At 43.3% G+C, this 20,578-nt stretch overlaps 1 protein-coding gene and 1 long non-coding RNA gene across 16 annotated transcripts in view; one reads left to right on the top strand and one right to left on the bottom strand.

Moving 5' to 3' along the window:
- Positions 1–770: 770 nt before the first annotated feature.
- The window catches only part of LOC118367507 (semaphorin-6D-like), a 132,334-nt gene continuing 112,526 nt past the window's right edge, over positions 771–20,578 (bottom strand). For 7 of the 8 annotated variants that reach the window (XM_035751050.2, XM_035751052.2, XM_035751051.2 and 4 more), the window contains 2 exons: positions 18,156–18,320; positions 771–4,536 (listed from right to left, as the gene is read on the bottom strand). In XM_035751050.2, coding sequence (XP_035606943.1) covers positions 3,170–4,536; positions 18,156–18,320 — 1,532 coding nt within the window. In that variant the 3' untranslated portion in view covers positions 771–3,169. The remainder of the gene's footprint in view (positions 4,537–18,155; positions 18,321–20,578) is intronic. The other variant, XM_035751056.2, reaches the window with a different exon arrangement.
- On the top strand, positions 5,110–6,895 carry LOC127914293 (uncharacterized). 8 transcript variants are annotated; one of them, XR_008087920.1, is made up of 4 exons: positions 5,110–6,031; positions 6,079–6,172; positions 6,267–6,431; positions 6,479–6,895. It is a non-coding gene; the product is annotated as an uncharacterized LOC127914293 (long non-coding RNA). The 8 variants fall into 8 exon arrangements; XR_008087918.1 differs by having other exon boundaries at positions 6,079–6,219; XR_008087922.1 differs by having other exon boundaries at positions 5,997–6,078; positions 6,126–6,219.

Below are 20,578 nucleotides of genomic sequence, written 5' to 3'. Positions count from 1 at the left end.
GACACAGGAGTCGCTAGTGCGCGATGAGACAAGGATATCCCTGCCGGCCAAACCCTCCCTAACCCGGACGACGCTGGGCCAATTGTGAGGTACATGCATCTTCGACCAACAGATGCATATCTGTATTCCCAGGCATGTGAAATCCATAGATTAGGGGGTAATTCATTTCATTCAATAGGCTGATTTACTTGAATGTCTTGGAACTCATTAAAATCTTTGAAATTGTTGCATGTTGCATATATTTTTGTTAAGTACATATAAGTCAATTAAAAAGTGAAACCCGAAATATGGAGATGTGTAAATTAGATGTGCATTCAGTCCTTATATCATCCTACTGTGGCATAGGCTATGCTGCAGCAAATGTAGACCTACCTGTCACAAGAAAAATAAGTTCCCATGATAAGATAATGCATTGTGGACTGCGCTCCATAGCCTACTGAGATGCGCTGGGTCCCAACCCTGAGCGTTGATGATTGATCATGCAGATAGCAGAGAGAAGGCCGGTGATAAGCCAGATTTAGCCAGATATAATGTAACAGTTCAATTTCACGTCATGCTGTTGATAGAAATGATTTATTACAATTTACTGGGTTCTCGCAGTGATTTATCCCAGGGAAAAGGGAGTGGGTTTGGGCGGGAAGTCTCGGTAAATCTGTTCCCGCAATTCAACCCTACTCTTGACAATGGTTTATAATGTTTAATATTTTTGTAATAAAACAGGTAACTTCTATGTGAGAATAATGTGACACATATCAAAGTCAGTGACACACTTGCAATGTATTTTCATTTATTTCTATTATAAGAGACATACAATGGTATTCTGTGAAACCAAATTCATAAGCGCCCCAAAGAATGAAAATATTATGAATCAACGAGAGCCCTCCCCCCAAGAGAATGTATTTACACTCTGTGCAATACTGATAGCTATTAAAAGTCAAATAGACCATTCCCTTTCCCATACAATCTCAATGCAAACTCAAATAAACTTCACTTCAACTCACCAATAAGTACTGTAGCTGCCCTTTTCCTGTTATGAGATATGATCACATTCAAATAAAATACTGTTTCATGTGTAATGGGAGTGATCCATAATGTCTGTGAGGATTCTATTTATGCGTGTGTTGCAACCAAACAACTAGTTTGCCTAAAACGCAAGAATATAGCCATCTATAACAAATGCTGTAGTTTTAGCTCATGTATATATCGGTCAGTCCCAAGGTGAATTCAAGTGTGAAGGGTGAACTTGGGGTCAGACCAGCTTCAGGAATCTAGGGCATAAATACTCTTTTCAGATACAAGTGTTTTTCTCTCTCAAATAATTGACCATGAATCCAGCAACCCATGAAGTAGCCCAGAAAGTGCAACAACAGAGTTCCAGTGGGAGTGGTATTTCTGAGGCCGATCTGACTGCTTTCCCTCTCTCTCCCTGAGGAGAACGCCCGGCAGACGCTTCCGGTCCCTTCCGGTCTACGCTCATCAATCAGGGAGTCCATTCCATTTCTACCTAAAACCATTTCAACATCTTCTGATCAGACGAAAAAAACACCAAATCCCACCCTTCGGATCTTTTCCTGTGGTGTTGAGGTTGAGACCAAGTGATATGTAGGGAGTATCAGAGAGCCTGAAAAATCTTAACATCTGAGGGACTGATACCCCCCCCCTTTTAATCTATTGAGTAGCCTGCTATGCTTACAAACAATCAAAAGGTAAAGTTAGCAATCAGAGAAAAAGCTAACCCAGTGAAAACACATGAAAAGGAGGCAAACAAAAAAGATGCAGCCTCAAGCTGTGGTAGTTGCTATGCCAGGGCTGGCAGGCTCACAGTTCAGGGATATCAAAAACCCTAGTTAGAAATACAAATCTACAATAGATATATGACACATTCCGACGACCATAAAAAATAATAATAATCTAACACCTATTATATAGCATCTTGGCGCCTTGCATTCACCCCTACCCCATACCACATACTATATTAAATAAGGCACACATTTACACATACAATTAACATTTGGCTAGTATTATTCCTTTATTTACAACCAATAGCCACAAAGTGAATAATTATAATAACTGCAGTCTGTACCATGTTAAGAGTGTTTTTTTGGGGGCGGATGGTCTGATCTTGATCCTGATTCATTGGGGGTTGAGTGTCTGGTCCTCTTTGGGTATGATACATGATAATTATATTAGAATTCATGAGGATCAACTAAGCACCAATGTGATAAAAACATTATTTAGGAATTGTAGTAGGCCCTACTTCATAGACCCGCTGTATTAATGCCTTTCATCGGCTTCTCAGGCCAAGGCAGGCCTTGGTATCCATTTTCAAAAAAGAGAAAAGCCTAGCATAGTTGCTTTGAGTAGTTTCCTTTGCTTGTCAGTATCCACCAGCTTGACTCTCTTTTTGAATGTGAGTAGCAAATTCACCTTGAACGTGTTAATATGGTAAATGATGACTTATTCCCCTGGTCCACATACTAACCATGCTGAAACAGGGGCAGGCAGGGCCTTGCCTCATTTCGAGAACTTCTATTTGAGATGCCAAACACCAACCAGTAATGAATTTCAACATAATGGGTTCAGTTTCAAAGTAAGGCAAAAAGACAGAGCTACCTTTAAAAGGAGTTTTGTTGATGTCGCTCCACAGGATACATATACTGCATATGTATATGTATACATATACGGTGTAGATATAAAACACACATATATATACACACACATGCATATATAGAAACACGTTAGGGGGATCAGGACTGTTTGTCAACACTACATAAGAAAAGGTAAGCAAAAGCAAGTTTCATAGGTATCGCAAGAAGCTCTAGATTGAATCTTAAGCTGTCCGATGTTTGATGGCAAACCCTTCCATAACTAAGTTGCATGGTAAATCCACACTGAGGACATTGGCAGCATAATATAAGGGGGTCGCGTTTCACCAACCCCAGTCCCTCACCTTCTATAAGCAAGTAGCTGAGCAATACCAATATGGTACAAAGATATTCATTGGACAAAAAGGGGGAAATAACAAGTTTGTTTGAGGTTTGTCGACAGCAAGAATGGCTGCCACATTATCCAGGGCACATCTTCTCATAAAGGTCTTTCACTTTTCACCCATTGAGAGGAGAGGACGAGGCACAGTCACTCTTGTCCTGTTCTCCTCTCCTCTTTCTCCTCAGTAGTTGAAGTTTCCCTGTTGGTTGACCGGAGAGGAGGCAGGGATGAAGAGGGGTTTGGGAGGGACATCGGGTTTGAGGGAGGTGGTCCGGCGGACTATGGCCCCCCGGTGGAGGTATCCTCCGGTATCCTCCTGTTGCTCTCCGTTGTAGCTCTGCTGGCGTGTCAGGTACCCGTTGGGGATGAGCGGGTAGTGGATCTCGCAGGTGCTGCCGGTGGAGTTCATTCGAGCCAGCATAGGGGGCGGTTGGTGTTGGTGACCGTTACGCTGGCTGAAGCTTTGCTGTCGGTGGACCATCCCTCCACCACCCCCTCCGTTGGCAATCTTAGTGGCAGCGGTAATCAGTGAGTGTCTCTGGGAAGAGTGTCTCCGCTCCAGGGTGGACTGGTGGTGATGGGGCATGTCTGGAGGTACGTCCATACGGCGGGACAGGCTGTCTCGGGGCAGGGTGGATGAGCTGTAGTAGGGCGCAGACTCCGTCTCGGGGATGTGCGGCTGGACACGGTTGGCAAAGGCTAGTTGACCCCCATGGCACCCGCCGCTGGCTGACAGGCCGGATGAGGTCATGACCTGGGCGTTCTTGCTGGCGTTGGCCTCGTGGATGTGTTTGAGCAGCTCATCCAGCGACGTGACCTCCATCACCTTCTGTGAGTAGCAGGGGTAAGGCTGCTGGACCAACATGCGCTCGGTATTGTGGATCTTGCGCTCCTCCAGGTGCTGGGGTCCACCGACCAAGGCATGCCCATTGGCCAGAGCTTGCCCATTGGAGAAACTGTGAGAGTAGGGGTAGATCTGCTGGTGGAGCTGGCCTGAGCTGGGCCTGGAGCCTTGTCCCATGTTGTGGGACTTGGGCTCCTTGGCATTGTTGCAGTTCTGGTTCTTCTCCCACTGGTTCTTGAAAGCCTTCATGTTCTTGATGGGCAGTTCAGGGGTGGAGTCTGGGGTGGGCAGACCCGAGAGCTCCGAAGAGTGGTGTAGGTGATGGGGGTGGACCTGGTCTCCCATGGACATCCCTGGGTGGTGACCACCGTTCCGTCTGGGTGCTCCTTGATGATGCTCCTTCCCGTTCTGGAAGAAGGAGTTGTAGAGCTTGGGCGAGGACACCTCCATCTTATCCTCCTTGTTCTGGCATTCCAGAAGGCCATTGAGCTTGGCCAGGCTGCGTAGAGACAGGGCGTGAGGAATGGGGGCCTCTGGGTCCTTGGCCAGCCTCTTGGTCTTGTGGCTAGTGTGGTTGCAGTAGCAGGAGACCAGAAAGCCTGAGAGGAAGGCTCCAAGGACAAAGGCCACCAGCACACAGGCAATCAGCAGGGTGTAGTGGACACTGTGGTTGGTCTTCTCCATCTCGGGAGGCCGTCGGACACCTTCACAGAAAAAGAGAGCGAGAACAAAATGGTCTTTAGTGTAATAAAACCAGAGACCTAGAAGAGACTATCATTTCTATAAGGCCAAGCAGGCAGCAGCTGGAAAAGACTGGTTGTGTATACAGAAGCTCTACTATGTGGAAAGCAGCATTGCAGAGGTGTTGGAACTAGCCTCTTGGCTTGCCTCCCTCTCTGTTAATGAATCAATAAAGTATTTCTTGCCAAAACCTCCGCTTTCGTCGCCAACTGCAAAGAGTGGCAGAGCGCAAGAGCTCCCCAGTCAGTGAGAAATCAACTCCAAAATGAGTTTGGGTTTTAAATATTGATGGGTGCACCGCACTGGCAGGAGTCTGATGTCATTCACACTGGCTGTGCTTTCAAATGCATGGATCATGGTGAGTGCATCTGCAATGAACTTGACAAAAATAACCAACTCGACCAACCATAGAATAAGAATAAGAATAACCACTCGACCAATCATAGAATAAAGTCGCTCTTTAATTGAACGAGAGTCTGACTGATTCAAATGGTTGTCTGGGAAAACATCTGAACCGCCCCAACTAAGCGCCTCAAAATCTCAAGGTTATCTCAACACTATGAAAACGCCCTTGGATGGTGTGACCCTGCCACTATATTTGCCTAATGTCATCGGAGATTCAACAGGAGTGGTACTAGCCACCTTTCTCGCAATCAGCGCTCATTTACAAAGGCTGCTGCCATCTGTGGTGTCAGGCCCTTCTCCAACCTTAATGATAGTCTCTGTGAAATTGATAAGTCTGGGGAGTCGGGGGGAGTCTGGGGAGTCGGTTTGTGCCACACAGGAGCAGAAATACAGGTGTTCCAAACAGGCTAATTTCATCCCGTAATGAGAGCTCAGGTTAGGCAGTAATGGGCAATGATAGTACCAGCTTTAGATGTAATGGTGGTGATGGGATGTTGAAGATGATGATGAGGAGGAGGATTTAAGTGATTGGGCCTAAGAGAGACTTGTCGAGGGTTTTTCTCTTTCGATGAAATTACAAAGAGCTGCCACATGCTTCAGCTTTAACAGAGTGAGGGCACTTGATTAGAAGGGAATTTCACTGAGGGAATTTACAATTAGGCGTTTAGTGGAATCAAACATCTCGTACAACAATTTAAATGACAGCAGTGTCACTTCATAATTTCTTTAAATGGGTTTTGTTCAAATAGGTTGCCAATACATGATTCTGTCAGAATAAGGAAAACATTGCTGGGCCGAAAACTGGAGTCTGTGAGGGTAAATGCAGGCAGCATACCAATACCATTTGAAAGAAAGATATTCATTAATTTATAAGGGAAAGGGAGATGTGAATAATAACTCACATTAATCTACAGCACACGCAGAACACAAAACGGAATGTCCTTGGATACATTTTCTTAAAAAATGCTCTTAGGTCAAGTGTGTGCGTTTGTCTTTATATATATATATATATACTGTATGTGGAGAACAGGTACACACACAGTATGTCTTTAGGTATATACTGTATGTGGAGAACAGGTACACACACAGTATGTCTTTAGGTATATACTGTATGTAGAGAACAGGTACACACACAGTATGTCTTTAGGTATATACTGTATGTGGAGAACAGGTACACACACAGTATGTCTTTAGGTATATACTGTATGTGGAGAACAGGTACACACACAGTATGTCTTTAGGTATATACTGTATGTGGAAAACAGGTACACACACAGTATGTCTTTAGGTATATACTGTATGTAGAGAACAGGTACACACACAGTATGTCTTTAGGTATATACTGTATGTGGAGAACAGGTACACACACAGTATGTCTTTAGGTATATACTGTATGTGGAGAACAGGTACACACACAGTATGTCTTTAGGTATATACTGTATGTGGAGAACAGGTACACACACGGTATGTCTTTAGGTATATACTGTATGTGGAGAACAGGTACACACACAGTATGTCTTTAGGTATATACTGTATGTGGAGAACAGGTACACACACAGTATGTCTTTAGGTATATACTGTATGTAGAGAACAGGTACACACACAGTATGTCTTTAGGTATATACTGTATGTGGAGAACAGGTACACACACAGTATGTCTTTAGGTATATACTGTATGTGGAGAACAGGTACACACACAGTATGTCTTTAGGTATATACTGTATGTAGAGAACAGGTACACACACAGTATGTCTTTAGGTATATACTGTATGTGGAGAACAGGTACACACACAGTATGTCTTTAGGTATATACTGTATGTGGAGAACAGGTACACACACAGTATGTCTTTAGGTATATACTGTATGTGGAGAACAGGTACACACACAGTATGTCTTTAGGTATATACTGTATGTGGAAAACAGGTACACACACAGTATGTCTTTAGGTATATACTGTATGTGGAGAACAGGTATGCAGTGCACACATTGTAGGCTGAGGAAATGAGCAACAAAGCTCCACTGCAGCTTCAAGCACAAACTCATCATGAATCTATAAAAGTAACAAAAGCACAACAGGGAAAACCTTGATGTGTCAATAGAGGAGCACAGGCATCAGCCTTGAAGCTCCTGGCACTCTGCTCGTAACTCTAAAGGGTACTTGTCACCATTACCGTTTTTCTCTGACAGCCTCTTAATACAAACAGAGAGAATATGTGGCAGAATTAGCATCAAACAAGACTTCGTTCCTCGGTCTTGAAGTAGCTGCCGACACGAGTGTCTCGTTACCTGGCGTTGATGGAAAGTTATATGTAGGTCACAAAGTTACAGGAAAAGTGTCTGCTCCCTGTCTCTCTTCCAGCACTATCAGGAAGTAAAGGCTTTTACAGCACTGCAAAGCTCTCTATCACTATCAATTGGGCCATTTGCTCTACATCAGTAAGTAGAATACTGGGTGCCATTCCCCTATAAAGAGATGCAATATACTGTACTATCACATTCTCCTGGCGATAATGTTAAATTCACAGAATATGTTTGACGTGCTGCTTTGAAATCGTAAGTTCTATCCATTCAAGTGCTATATCCATTGTATTTCTATGGCGTTATTTTTTATTTATTTAAATGTTCAACTTTATTTAACCAGGTAGGCTAGTTGAGAACAAGTTCTCATTTGCAACTGTGACCTGGCCAAGAATAAAGCAAAGCAGTTCGACACATACAACACAGAGTTACACATGGAATAAACAAACATACATTCAATAATACAGTAGAAAAAGTCTATATGCCAGTGTGTGCAATTGAGGTAAGGGAGGTAAAGGCAATAAATAGGCCATGGTGGCGAAGTGATTACAATATACCAATTAAACACTGGAGTGATTGATGTGCAGAAGATGCATGTGCAAGTTGAGATACTGGGGTGCAAAGGAGCAAGATAAATAAATAAATACAGTATGGGGATGAGGTAGTTGGATGGGCTATTTACAGATGGGCTATGTACAGGTGCATTGATCTGTGAGCTGCTCTGACAGCTGGTGCTCAAAGCTAGTGAGGGAGATTTGAGTCCCCAGCTTCAGTGATTTTTGCAGTTTGTTCCAGTCATTGGCTGCAGAGAACTGGAAGGAAAGGCGGCTAAAGTAGGAATTGGCTTTGGGGGTGACTAGTGAGATATACCTGCTGGAGCGCGTGCTACAGGTGGGTGCTGCTATGGTGACCATTGAGCTGAGATAAGGCGGGGCTTTACCTAGCAAGGACTTACAGATGACCGGGAGCCAGTGGGTTTGGTGACGAGTATGAAGCGTGGGCCAGTCAACGAGAGTTCAACGGTCACAATGGTGGGTAGTATATGGGGCTTTGGTGACAAAACAGATGGCACTGTGATAGGCTGCATCCAATTTGGCATGGCAGTGCTTCATTCATTTATTTTGTCCTAGGCCAGTGTGTCAGTGAGCCGAGGCAGTATGGGTGTTTTTTGAATAATACAGGTCAGGATGCCCATGTCTCTGTGTGGATTCCCACAGCCTCCCTGTGGCTCTCAGCTCCCAGTTCTGTGACTCATCTGGGCCCCCTGACCAGGACCCTATGACTATTGAAGGGTTCCACATGGCCGAGGAGCTATGAGTCAAGAGCCACAGTGGGGAAATGCACAGCGGAGGTACACAGATCTCCAACCCCACGCACAACCTGTCACAACACGTTTGGGGCTGGAGTGGATGACTCAATCGGGCCGTATGCGTGACATATGGTGGCATGGTCACAGTGAAATTAATACCCACTGAATCATGGCATGTGGGAGACTGGTGTGCTGCTTGATGGCACACAGGAGGCATATCATGCAGGCCAACAGTATAATGCATTGCCTCAATACAGTGTTGAAAGAAAATACCTTCAAAAAGGGTCAAATTAATAATTTTATGACCCAATATTGTACGACACCTCTGATAAAGAGGTGAGTCAAAAAGGTTTGAGAGCTTTGCTTTAATGTAACATGTGACCATTAATTTGAGTTGCCTGCACCTGTGTAGTGGTAGAGGTTGCATAAAAATATTAGTAAAATATAGGTGTGTTATATAAAGATATGTGGTGCCGCAGGATAATTGAAGCTACTCAAAGCAACAATAACAACCTCCTCTCAATGGTTTATATAATGTTAATAACTGAGTGTTTTTCCATGTTTGTTTTTCTCAGTTGTCACACTACCTTTAGCCAAAGTGTGGGTTCAGCATGATCTCTGTTGAACAGAGGCCTACTGTACGTGTAATGCGTGAAGAACAGGAACACACACACACATTAAGAACTCTCAGGTCTTCTAAAAGGTTAACACACATATGGTTGAGAGGGGACAGGAGGGAAGGAGGAGAGAAATGGTGACGGAAAGGGAGGGGGCAGCTGGATGTATTCATGCTCAACAGGACGAGAGACAGAGACAGAGACACAGAGACAGAGAGACAGAGAGAGAGACAGAGAGAGAGACAGAGAGAGAGAGACAGAGAGAGAGACAGAGAGAGAGAAACAGAGAGAGAGAGAGAGACAGAGAGAGAGAGAGAGACAGAGAGAGAGAGACAGTGAGAGAGAGACAGAGAGAGAGAGAGAGACAGAGAGAGAGAGACAGAGAGAGAGAGACAGAGAGAGAGAGACAGAGAGAGAGACAGAGAGAGAGACAGAGAGAGAGACAGAGAGAGAGAGACAGAGAGAGAGACAGACAGAGAGACAGAGAGACAGAGAGAGAGAGATACAGTAGGGAGAGAAAATATAAATTCAGTAAGAAACTGCCAGGCAACAGAAAAGAGAGAGAGCGGAACAGGACAGAAAAAAGATGAGCAAGAGAACTAGAGAAAATAAAATGATATAGAATGTGGCAGAAAGCTGGGGACAAAAAGTGACAGAAATAGAGTGTGAGAAAGAATGTGCAGGGAGCAGATTGTAAGGGGGAGGCTGGGAGATGATGATGGAGAGAGAGATGTGTCAAAGTGAGTGACAGATTGTCAGCCTGGTGGGTTTTGAAGCCTCGCTCTCAGAAGCAGCTGTGTTTTGGTACGTAGAAGGCCCCCGCTTGACGCTCTCATAGCCCTGCATGAGAGAAACACTGAGCGATTATATCCATAATGATAAAAATAGACAAGGATGTGCATTATGTAACCAAGCTAAAGCTATACGCAACCTGGAGTCTGTTCTGCGTTTCACTAATTAGGTATGGGTTGCGCGAGGAGCCAAAGTTGAGAACGTGTCGATTCTGGAGTGTGAAGTGCTATTTCAGCAGGTGATTAAATGGCTCCAAAACAAACAAAAACAAAAGAAGTGAAACACAAACAAGGAAAGCAGAAGTTTTCACCTTTGACTCAAGTCTAACCCTTCTCTGAGATGCTTAAAACCGAGTTATATAAAATCATACAGATTCATTTAGCTCCAACTGAACTACTACTGTACATACCTAAGCAGTGTTTCTGTAGCTGTGTTTTTATTCTACAGCATGTGCACCATAGAATCAGCTAGCCATCAAATGGATGGTCTTGAGCATCAGGGATTTTGGATAAACTGGACATCAACCGATTATTGAACTGGGATACTACAGTGTTTATGGTAATCCTGATTACTGATGCCTAACTATTGTGTGGAATATAGACAGCTCTACTTTGGGACAATTCCAATGTTGTTTTCAGAGTGAACTATCCCTTTAAAGATTACTGACACAATGGAAAAGTTCACTGCTCAAGATCACACTTACAGCGCCTTCAGAAAGTACTGCTACGGATGGACTTATTCCACATGTTGTTGTGTTATAGCCTGAAGGAAAAAAGGAAACCGCACACTGCTCTTGATAGGATCACTGATCTTTAATAATCTTACGTATTGGCCTCACAGCCTTCGTCAGAGCTCTGCTATTTCCTTTTTCCTTCATCTTGTTCAACTGTTACCATGCACCTGCAAAAGAAGATTGCTCAGATGTGCGAGTGCCTTTTGAATGTTGTGTTATAGCCGGAATTCAAAATGGATCAAACTTATTATTTTTCTTATCCATCTACACACAATACCCAAAAATGACAGAGTGGAAACATGTTTTTAGAAGTGTGCAAAATGTATTGAAAATGAAAAACAGAAATATCTAATTTATTTAGTATTCACACCCCTGAGTCAATACTTTGTAGAAGCACCTTTGGCAGCGATTACAGATGTGAGTCTTTCTGGGTAAGTCTCTAAGAGCTTTCCACACCTGGATTGTGCAACATTTGCCCATAATTGTTTTCATAATACTTCAAGCTCTGTCAAATTGGTTGTTGATTGTTGCTAGACAACAATTTTCAGGTATTGCCATAGATTTTCAAGTAGATTTAAGTCAAAACAGTAGCGTGACCACTCAGGAATATTCACTGTCTTCTTGGTAAGCAACTCCAGTGTAGATTTGGCCTTATGTTTCAGGTTATTGTCCTGCTGAAAGGTTAATTAATCTCCCAGTGTCTGGTGGAAAGCACACTGAACCAGGTTTTCTAGAATTTTGCCGTGCTTAGCTCCATTCCGTTTCATTTTTATCCTGAAAAACTCCCCAGTCCTTAAAGATGAAAGGCTTTAAAATGTAGGAATTTGTAAACATTTCGAAAAACACAATTCCACTGACACAGAACCAAAAATCTAAATTTAATCCATTTGAAAAATCAGGCTGTAACAACAAAATGTTGAAAAAGTCAAGGGGTGTGAATACTTTCTGAAGGCACTGTAGCTAAGCATGGGAAACGACTCCTGAGTTCTATATCTGCGTCAAGTAAAGATGTTCCAAAATAGCCTAATTAGTTTCTGTTTCTCTACAGCTGAGGGGAGAATGTAATAGTTCCATTAAAGGGTACTTCATTCCATAGTGCCGCAATGAGTCAAAATGGCCCCAGGCTTCGCAGGCAACCATTAACCCCAACGAATGCCAGAGATGTATTTTCTGCCATGGAAAACACAACAACAAATCATAGGCTGATATACTACAAGCACTGAGAGCATTTTCAAAATTAGAGACGAACAGGAGTCTGCTAACTAAAATTCGGAGTACTTTGACTGTTCAAATAGCTGATGCTTGGGTAATGATGAACAGAGTTAACGCTCTGTGTTCGTGTGTGTGACAGGGGGTCTGGGTGATCGTGTGAATGAGTTCAATCATGTATTCTCATTATTAAGAATATTCATAATATTACACATCAGTGCCCAACCAATTGGATGCAGCTTGATTTATGCACACACAAGGTAATATGATACGCTGTAATGTAACTGGTTCACTCCAATTGAAAAATAGTGCTAATGAACATGGCATTGTATTAGAAGTGTGCTGATGCATGTAGAGCATCAATAGGTTTCACTGAGGAGACTTGTGTTGAATACTGGTAAAAAAAAAAAAAAAAAAAAAATGGCATGAATGGAGAGATCAAAATGTACACAATAGTTACCTGGAGGAAAATAGGGGAGCATCATGCTTTTTCAATTTCAGTCAGGAGGGTTTAGTGTAACAACAATATCATGGAATAAAATACAATAAATTAGTAAATGATAGTTTCCCAAATGATGATTATTATTATTTTCACAAGTGCATATAGGCCTACCTGTTATGTGGCATATAGGCCTACCTGTTATTCATTGATGATCAGATACTTCAGTTGTATCTGGTTCTGTTGCAATACATTCGAAGAGTTGATATACTTTAGCATTGTTCCAAACTTAAGACTGTCCTCTTTTTTTGTGGTACTTTTACCCGTTTTTCATGATATTCAAATGGGTAGTTAGTCTTGTCCCATCTCTGCAACTCCCCTACGGACTCGGAAGAGGCGAAGGTCTAGAGCCATGCATCCTACAAAACAAGCCACAATGCTTCTTGACACACTGCTCGCTTAACCCGGAAGCCAGCCGCACCAATGAGTCAGAGGAAACACCGTCCAACTGGAGACCATGGTCAGCTTGCAGGCACCTGGCCCACCACAAGGAGTCGCTAGAGCGCGATGGGCCAAGGAAATCCCAGCTGGCCAAACCCTCCTCTAACCCGGACGATGCTGGGCCAATTGTGCGCCGCCTCATGGATCTCCTGGTCACAGCCGGTTGTGACACAGCCTGGGATCGAACCCGGGGCTGTAGTGATGCTTCAAGCACTGTGGTGCAGTGCCTTAGACACTGCGCCACTTGGGAGGCCAATATATCCTATTTTTTAACAATAGCCTGAATAGAAATCCGGTAGGCATGTTTCTTGATATCCACTTCATATTTTAATTATTATTTGGGGTTTTGCGGAGGGTCACTTGTTTTTTTTTCTCCAAGCATTCAGGGAGGGTCGGATAAATATATATTTTACTGAAGGGAAGGCCATCCATTTTCTCCAGGTATCCCACATTACAAATAACGTACAAGACCTTAGAACATGGCAAGTAGACCAATTTGCCATAATATCTCAGTACAGTACATCACTCAACACTGACTTTGAAAACCAAGATATCTGTCAAAACATGAGCAATAATACAGTTCAAAGACACATTTTCTATTTCAAACAGCTTTGGAACAGACATAGTTCAAGTACTGATAGCCTCATCATCCACAATCAAATCAAGCATGGCACTACATGCATTGTGGGACACATTTTTACATGCAATTGCATCTGGAATCAAATAAAGAGATAAAGAGGGCATTCACCATTCAGCACCTGGTAAAGCTACTGTATTCCAGAGCCAATCCCTAACATAACTCCCTAAACAAACAAATTAACTGTCTGAATAGAAAAGCAGCTCTGGAAGAACCATAGCTTTACCAAACAGTGGCCTGAAACCCACGCCTAAAGCCACAGAGAAACAACTGCTTGTAGGCAACAAAAACACACAAAGCAAAGTTTCAGTCATAGGCTTTGAAACTGGGTAGAGAGGTCATATGGGGAAAAGGGGAAGAGAAGGAGAGGAGGATTCAACAAAGGAGGCAGATAAGGATTAGTCCAACCGAAAAACAGGCAGGTTAATAGAGAACTATTCCCCAGGGGTCGAGGAGACAGAAAGGGGTAAGGGGTCGGGGTTAGGAGTCAGGACAACTGCGTGTGTGGATCTGTACACTGTGGGCCCAAACGTCACTGGGACACTCAACATTCTGATGTTGACTAACACTCTGGTCTCCATTGTGTTATCATGATAATAAAAATGTCATGGTGACACTTAGCACTCTGAACCTGAGGGTGACAGTAAACATATAGGAAGTTTCCCCAGACACAGATTAAGCCTAGTGCTGGATTTAAAAGCATGCTCAATGGAGAATCACCAACAGCTTTTTTTGTCCAAGGAGTAGGGTTAATCTGTGAATGGGAAACTAGCCCAGGCAAGACAGGCAAGAACATGATGTGAATAACTTCAGTATAGTGCATGTTTTGAGGTGTTCATTTTGCTGCGTATGGAAAGATGTAGTATTGTGCATGTACTGTATATGACCTGTGGGGAGGTGTACAGTACAGAGCTCTACAGTGTGTGTTTTCATAGTCAAACCTGATGTCAATCTTAGCCTTCATAAAAGAGCGAATAATTCAGGCAGAGGAATTAAAGGAAACAGTGATCTAGGTAAAGTGACCTTTATTTAGTGTCATTACCACATGACTAACGAGTGATGCTAAATTGGCTGCAACAGCTGTGACTGAGGCACTTTAGTGAGGTGGGCAACATTTTCCTGGTTATGATGAATAGCTTACACACCCAGCTTGAGGAGAATGCTGCATTGGATTGTTGATATGCCTAAACTATCCATGTTTTTTGAGTTTATAATGCACAACTTAAAATGAATTTAGCGACATAGGATGACTGATGTTGTCGTAATCAAGAAGAGAGGTGAGGTGATATGAGAGTTGAGTTGTATTTATGGCTTGACGGGAAGTCTATATTCCTCGATCCACTGAGATATAAATAAGAGTAAGGAACTGACACCAACCCTTCTTCAGCAGCAAAGAGAAGTTCAGCCCGAGTTCATTCTCTGCTCTTCTCCTCGTGCTTTAATGAGTTTCAGAGCCCTGCCTGCTTGCCTCTATTATCGAGTTTTCTCCCTGTACTTGTTGGCTAAATTAGCTGCTAGCAAGGGTTTTTTCACCGTACCCACACAGGTGAATTTGAATATGCGGACGACCCCGGAGAAGGTCTGTTTAAAATAAGCTAAGCAGGAAGTAACACTGGGAAAACAAACAATAGGGAGGTCTGGGTCTAAATAATGTGTGTTTGCGTAGGTTGAAGCATTCTGACACTACAGGGAGGTAGGCGTTCTCCCTTGATGGAAACATAGGGTCGAACCGCAGCTAAATGATCGCTGGAAATGTTCATAACAGAGAGGTCTCAAAAGGGGTGCTTGTACTTGAATTTTGGCCAGTCATAGTCTTTATATAATACATTGCTTCTATCCGTAGCTGGATGAATCATGTCACCTTGTATTTGCGTCTGTGTAGGCCTTACATAAAATATAAACAAAAGCAGTTGGGATGCAATTCTAGAGTGCTTCAGAATTGCTATTACTGTAGCTTGTGGTAAATAGTTTGTTTATTGTGCCAAAGATGTTTCAAACCTGCTTCAAGGCTAGCCTTAAACTTACATCAGAGCTAACTAGACTCTTCTCAAATTAACCTCAGTTTACGTTGGTGCTGAGCGAGAACAAAAGCCTGCACCCACAGCTGCCCTCCAGGACCAGAGTTTCTTGACCCCTATTCTACCTATACTGCATCTCTTCTGAAGTTTCCACGATGTTCCTTAACTGAAACCAATAGCATCATATATACACACACGCATACAGTGGGGCAAAAAAGTATTTAGTCAGCCACCAAGTGTGCAAGTTCTCCCACTTAAAAAGATGAGAGGCCTGTAATTTTCATCATAGGTACACTTCAACTATGACAGACAAAATGAGGAAAGAAAATCCAGAAAATCACATTGTAGGATTTTTAATGAATTTATTTGCAAATTATGGTGGAAAATAAGTATTTGGTCACCTACAAGATTTCTGGCTCTCACAGACCTGTAACTTCTTCTTTAAGAGGCTCCTCTGTCCTCCACTCGTTACCTGTATTAATGGCACCTGTTTGAACTTGTTATCAGTATAAAAGACACCTGTCCACAACATCAAACAGTCACACTCCAAACTCCACTATGGCCAAGACCAAAGAGCTGTCAAAGGACACCAGAAACAAAATTGTAGACCTGCACCAGGCTGGGAAGACTGAATCTGCAATAGGTAAGTAGCTTGGTTTGAAGAAATCAACTGTGGGAGCAATTATTAGGAAATGGAAGGCATACAAGACCACTGATAATCTCCCTCGATCTGGGGCTCCACGCAAGATCTCACCCCATGGGGTCAAAATGATCACAAGAACGGTGAGCAAAAATCCCAGAACCACACGGGGGGACCTAGTGAATGACCTGCAGAGAGCTAGGACCAAAGTAACAAAGCCTACCATCAGTAACACACTACACCGCCAGGGACTCAAATCCTGCAGTGAAGTTTGCTAGAGAGCATTTGGATGATCCAGAAGAAGATTGGGAGAATGTCATATGGTCAGATGAAACCAAAATATAACTTTTTGGTAAAAACTCAACTCGTCGTGTTTGGAGGACAAAGAATGCCGAGTTGCATCCAAAGAACACCATACCTACTGTGAAGCATGTGGGTGGAAACATCATGCTTTGGGGCTGTTTTTCTGCAATGGGACCAGGACGACTGATCCGTGTAAAGGAAAGAATGAATGGGGCCATGTATCGTGAGATTTTGAGTGAAAACCTCCTTCCATCAGCAAGGGAATTGAAGATGAAACGTGGCTGGGTCTTTCAGCATGACAATGATCCCAAACACACCGCCCGGGCAATGAAGGAGTGGCTTCGTAAGAAGCATTTCAAGGTCCTGGAGTGGCCTAGCCAGTCTCCAGATCTCAACCCCATAGAAAATCTTTGGAGGGAGTTGAAAGTCCATGTTGCCCAGCAACAGCCCCAAAACATCACTGCTCTAGAGGAGATCTGCATTGAGGAATGGGCCAAAATACCAGCAACAGTGTGTGAAAACCTTGTGAAGACTTACAGAAAACATTTGACCTCTGTCATTGCCAACAAAGGGTACATAACAAAGTATTGAGATAAACTTTTGTTATTGACCAAATACTTATTTTCCACCATAATTTGGAAATAAATTCATAAAAAATCCTACAATGTGATTTTCTAGATTTTTTTCTCTAATTTTGTCTGTCATAGTTGAAGTGTACCTATGATGAAAATGATAGGCCTCTCATCTTTTTAAGTGGGAGAACTTGCACAATTGGTGGCTGACTAAATACGTTTTTTGCCCCACTGTATATACACATATGTGTGTCCTATAGCTAGTACAGTGTGTGGGTGCATCAGAGAGAGAGAGAGGCCTTCCTTGGAACTGCCAAGCTGTTACTTCCAGAACAGTTCCTCTCTCGCCTTATCAGCCAGGTCCCCGTGCTTTTGATTGAACCGGCAGCCAGGCGACACTAGCCCATGCTGAAATAGATTGCGTTGCCCAAGTTTCTATTACGGTTTCCCCTTGTACGCTTGCCAGCTGCTGGTTATTTATTTGTTACAGGCTTTTCTCATTTGAGTCTGAGTGGCTCATCATTGCAGCCGGAGACTCTGTCGGCCTGAATGGAACCCATCACTAGCAAGGATTTATGGACTCCTGACAAGGTGCCAGAGGAGCGCAGCAAGGAGAGCCTGGGCTAAAGGAAATAGCATCAACGAACAGTCTTCCCATCCTGCTGAATATTAGGAGCTCCGGTTGGTTTCCTATTGGGAGTAATCTGGGAATGACATTCAGGAAGCAGCGCTCTAGACAGCGTGAGAAGAGAAGACGTGCTTGGTCGTGTGTGACTGTTAAAGTGTCCCGCTGGAGAGCGGAGAGTAAGCTACCCTAGTAGATGGACTAAATAAGAGATGAGAGGAGACATGCAGGAGTCATTTTGTTAGGACATTGTTTGGAAGAGTTAATTGGATCCAATGCAGTATCTATTTAAGTGATTAAGCCTCTCTAACTCACGGTTGCTTCATTAAGTGAGTGGATATATGGTTAAATGTCTAGTGTCCTACACACAGAGATTAGAGTGTTAGTGCTCATCTTGGTTAGTAGTGTGCAGTGAAGCTTCAGGGCCCATCAATGCAATCCAGTGCAGATCAAAGTTCAGCAGACAGGCACCCCACCTCCTTACCCTCCATCTCCACACTGATTGCTTCCGAGTCAGGTGACCCCTGGTCCCCAACTGGGACTGGAGGACTGCCATCAGGACCTGTACCTCTTTCAGAGTCACCTGCCACCTTAGGGAATGGGGCCACCTGATTGGTTGTGCTGGCGGTGGTTGTGGGTGTGGTCTTCCCTGTTGTTGTGCAGGTGGGGGAGGGGTAACAAAGTGACCCGTTAGTGAAATGGAAATGCAGCACACAAAAACACCTAAATATAATGTTGTTTTATGACAAAGGAAGGATTCTTTGTACCTTGGAGAAAAAGATATGTAAATCCAGCATGAAAAAAATATTACTGTCATAATTACTGTTAAGCTGATGATGACAATGAGGACATTAACATAAAGAGCGCTTTGAAGAGAATTCAACTGAATCCATGACTGCAATAAATCAAGTAGGTAGCCTATACATCACACGTAAAGCACTCCTCCATAGGTGCAACATGACTCAGTGCTTTAGAACCAACATTTTTCCCACTGTTTAATGCCCTTAATAGATAAAACATTCAGGCGTTGCAGAAATTACGAGACATTGGAGAAAAACACTCAGGGCCAATATGGTCATGAGTTGGCTGCAGTGCCGGCCTTAAGATTTCCAAACCGGCTACCTTTGTTACTGAACCAGTGAGGAATCTCTTGCACCTGGCACTGCAGCACATTCTACACAGCAAAACCCTGTTGTTGTGGATGCTACCAGCTGGTGCATGGACTCTTCCAGCACATACAAACTTTGATATACAGTTACCTTTCACGTCCGATTTTCTTTACTAAGTAGTTTGACAGATGAGTTGAAATAGATACCAGTAGCTGAGGTAATGGTAGATAATGACTTACAGCAACTTTCGGTTCTCTGCTTCACTAAACTGTTTTACAGGTAGTTACCGTCTAACCTACATAGGGAATGGTCTCTGGAAAATGTGACAATGTTTATGGAAAATGTGACAATGTCAACATATCCAATTAGGATCTGTACTGGTACTGTGGGGTTATGCGGTGTCTGAGTCTGTGGATCCAATACGGGTCTGTACTGTGAGAGACCTGGAAGAAGAAAGCACTGTCATCATCACAACAACCATCATGAGTGTCTTCCTAATTCTCTGACAGTGGATGTCCTTGAGGCCTTGTGTGCAGCACGCCGCTATTGACGTGGACGTTTCGCTAATAAGCCGGCCATAATGTTAGCATACTGGAGGGTGCCAGCCCAGATTGAAAGTGAAAGGCCCGCTCTCGATGCCAGTTGATAGTTTTCACTCTGAATAAGATGCCCTGTCAGAGCACCAACTGTGCCAGGCAAATTAAAACGCCACACCGGGGGAGTTCAGCCTTGGGATGCCAGACAACAGCTCCAGGGCTGCATTATTAGTTCAATTTATCAACATTGTGTGTGTACATTGCTTTCTCCTTTCCAGAGAGCAAAGAAAGGAGAAAAGCACAATATGCAATGGGGAATGATTTGACTGTCCACACTGCTGGGTGTTTGTCTCTCGCTGCTTTCTCTATGGGATGGGATTGTTCCATTCTGGGGAATAGTATGAAAGAGGACTTAGCAACCAATGCACACCAGCGAGAATGGCATTGTTCAACATTATGGGGTGTTCTATTGTGGGGAAACGTTGTTCTTCAGTTTGGACTCATCAAAGGCTTTTGTCATTCTGCAAGTCTGAGTCTGAAGTCTGGCAGTGTGTGAAGTACTTCAAACAGAGTACAGAGGCATGGATGGAGTAATCGCCTGGCGGAATTAGCCAGTGGGGTCGCTCATCTAGTCCCACTGCCCACTGAGCGGCACTTCCTCCAGCAGAGAGGATACAGAGAACAAAGGCATTGTGGGAATGTGGAGGTCTGAGGCTAAGTATTGCTTGTGTTCTGAAGTAGATAGAGGCTGGACTGGATCCTGCATGGATGGTATTGTTGAGATATAATGGCCAGCAACTCTCATTAAGATGGTCTCAATGCTGTGTTTATCACTTCTAGGGAAAAGCAGCCACCATCAGTACCCATGGATAATTTGTAAGGTGACAAAGGGCTAATTATTATTATTTTTTTTTACCAGCAACTCCTTTTGGGGAAAATGGTGGATTCCCAATTGAATTAGACTGACAAGTAAGTTTGAGAGAAGTGAGCCTGAATGAGTTCACCAATTGTATCACTAACTACCTGACTAGTTAACTAACTAACCCACTAACTCAGCTAACCGAAAACCAGAGCTACGTAAATAAGAGCAGTAAACAATTCTGCTCTCTGAAAAAACAAAAACAATCATTAAGTCATGGCCCAGGGATGTCACTATCATAATTCAAAGATAATTCTACAGTAATTGTTTATTAATGCTACGTTAGACTACATCTCAGCTGAGAGCTAGCAATGTGCTTGCTGCCAGCCGCTGAGCTCTGTAG

The sequence above is a fragment of the Oncorhynchus keta genome, chromosome 31 (genome assembly GCF_023373465.1).
Source record: "Oncorhynchus keta strain PuntledgeMale-10-30-2019 chromosome 31, Oket_V2, whole genome shotgun sequence".
NCBI classification, from domain to species: domain Eukaryota; kingdom Metazoa; phylum Chordata; class Actinopteri; order Salmoniformes; family Salmonidae; genus Oncorhynchus; species Oncorhynchus keta.
Note: the sequence above shows the minus strand (reverse complement) of the source record. Positions and strands in the feature narration are given on the sequence as shown.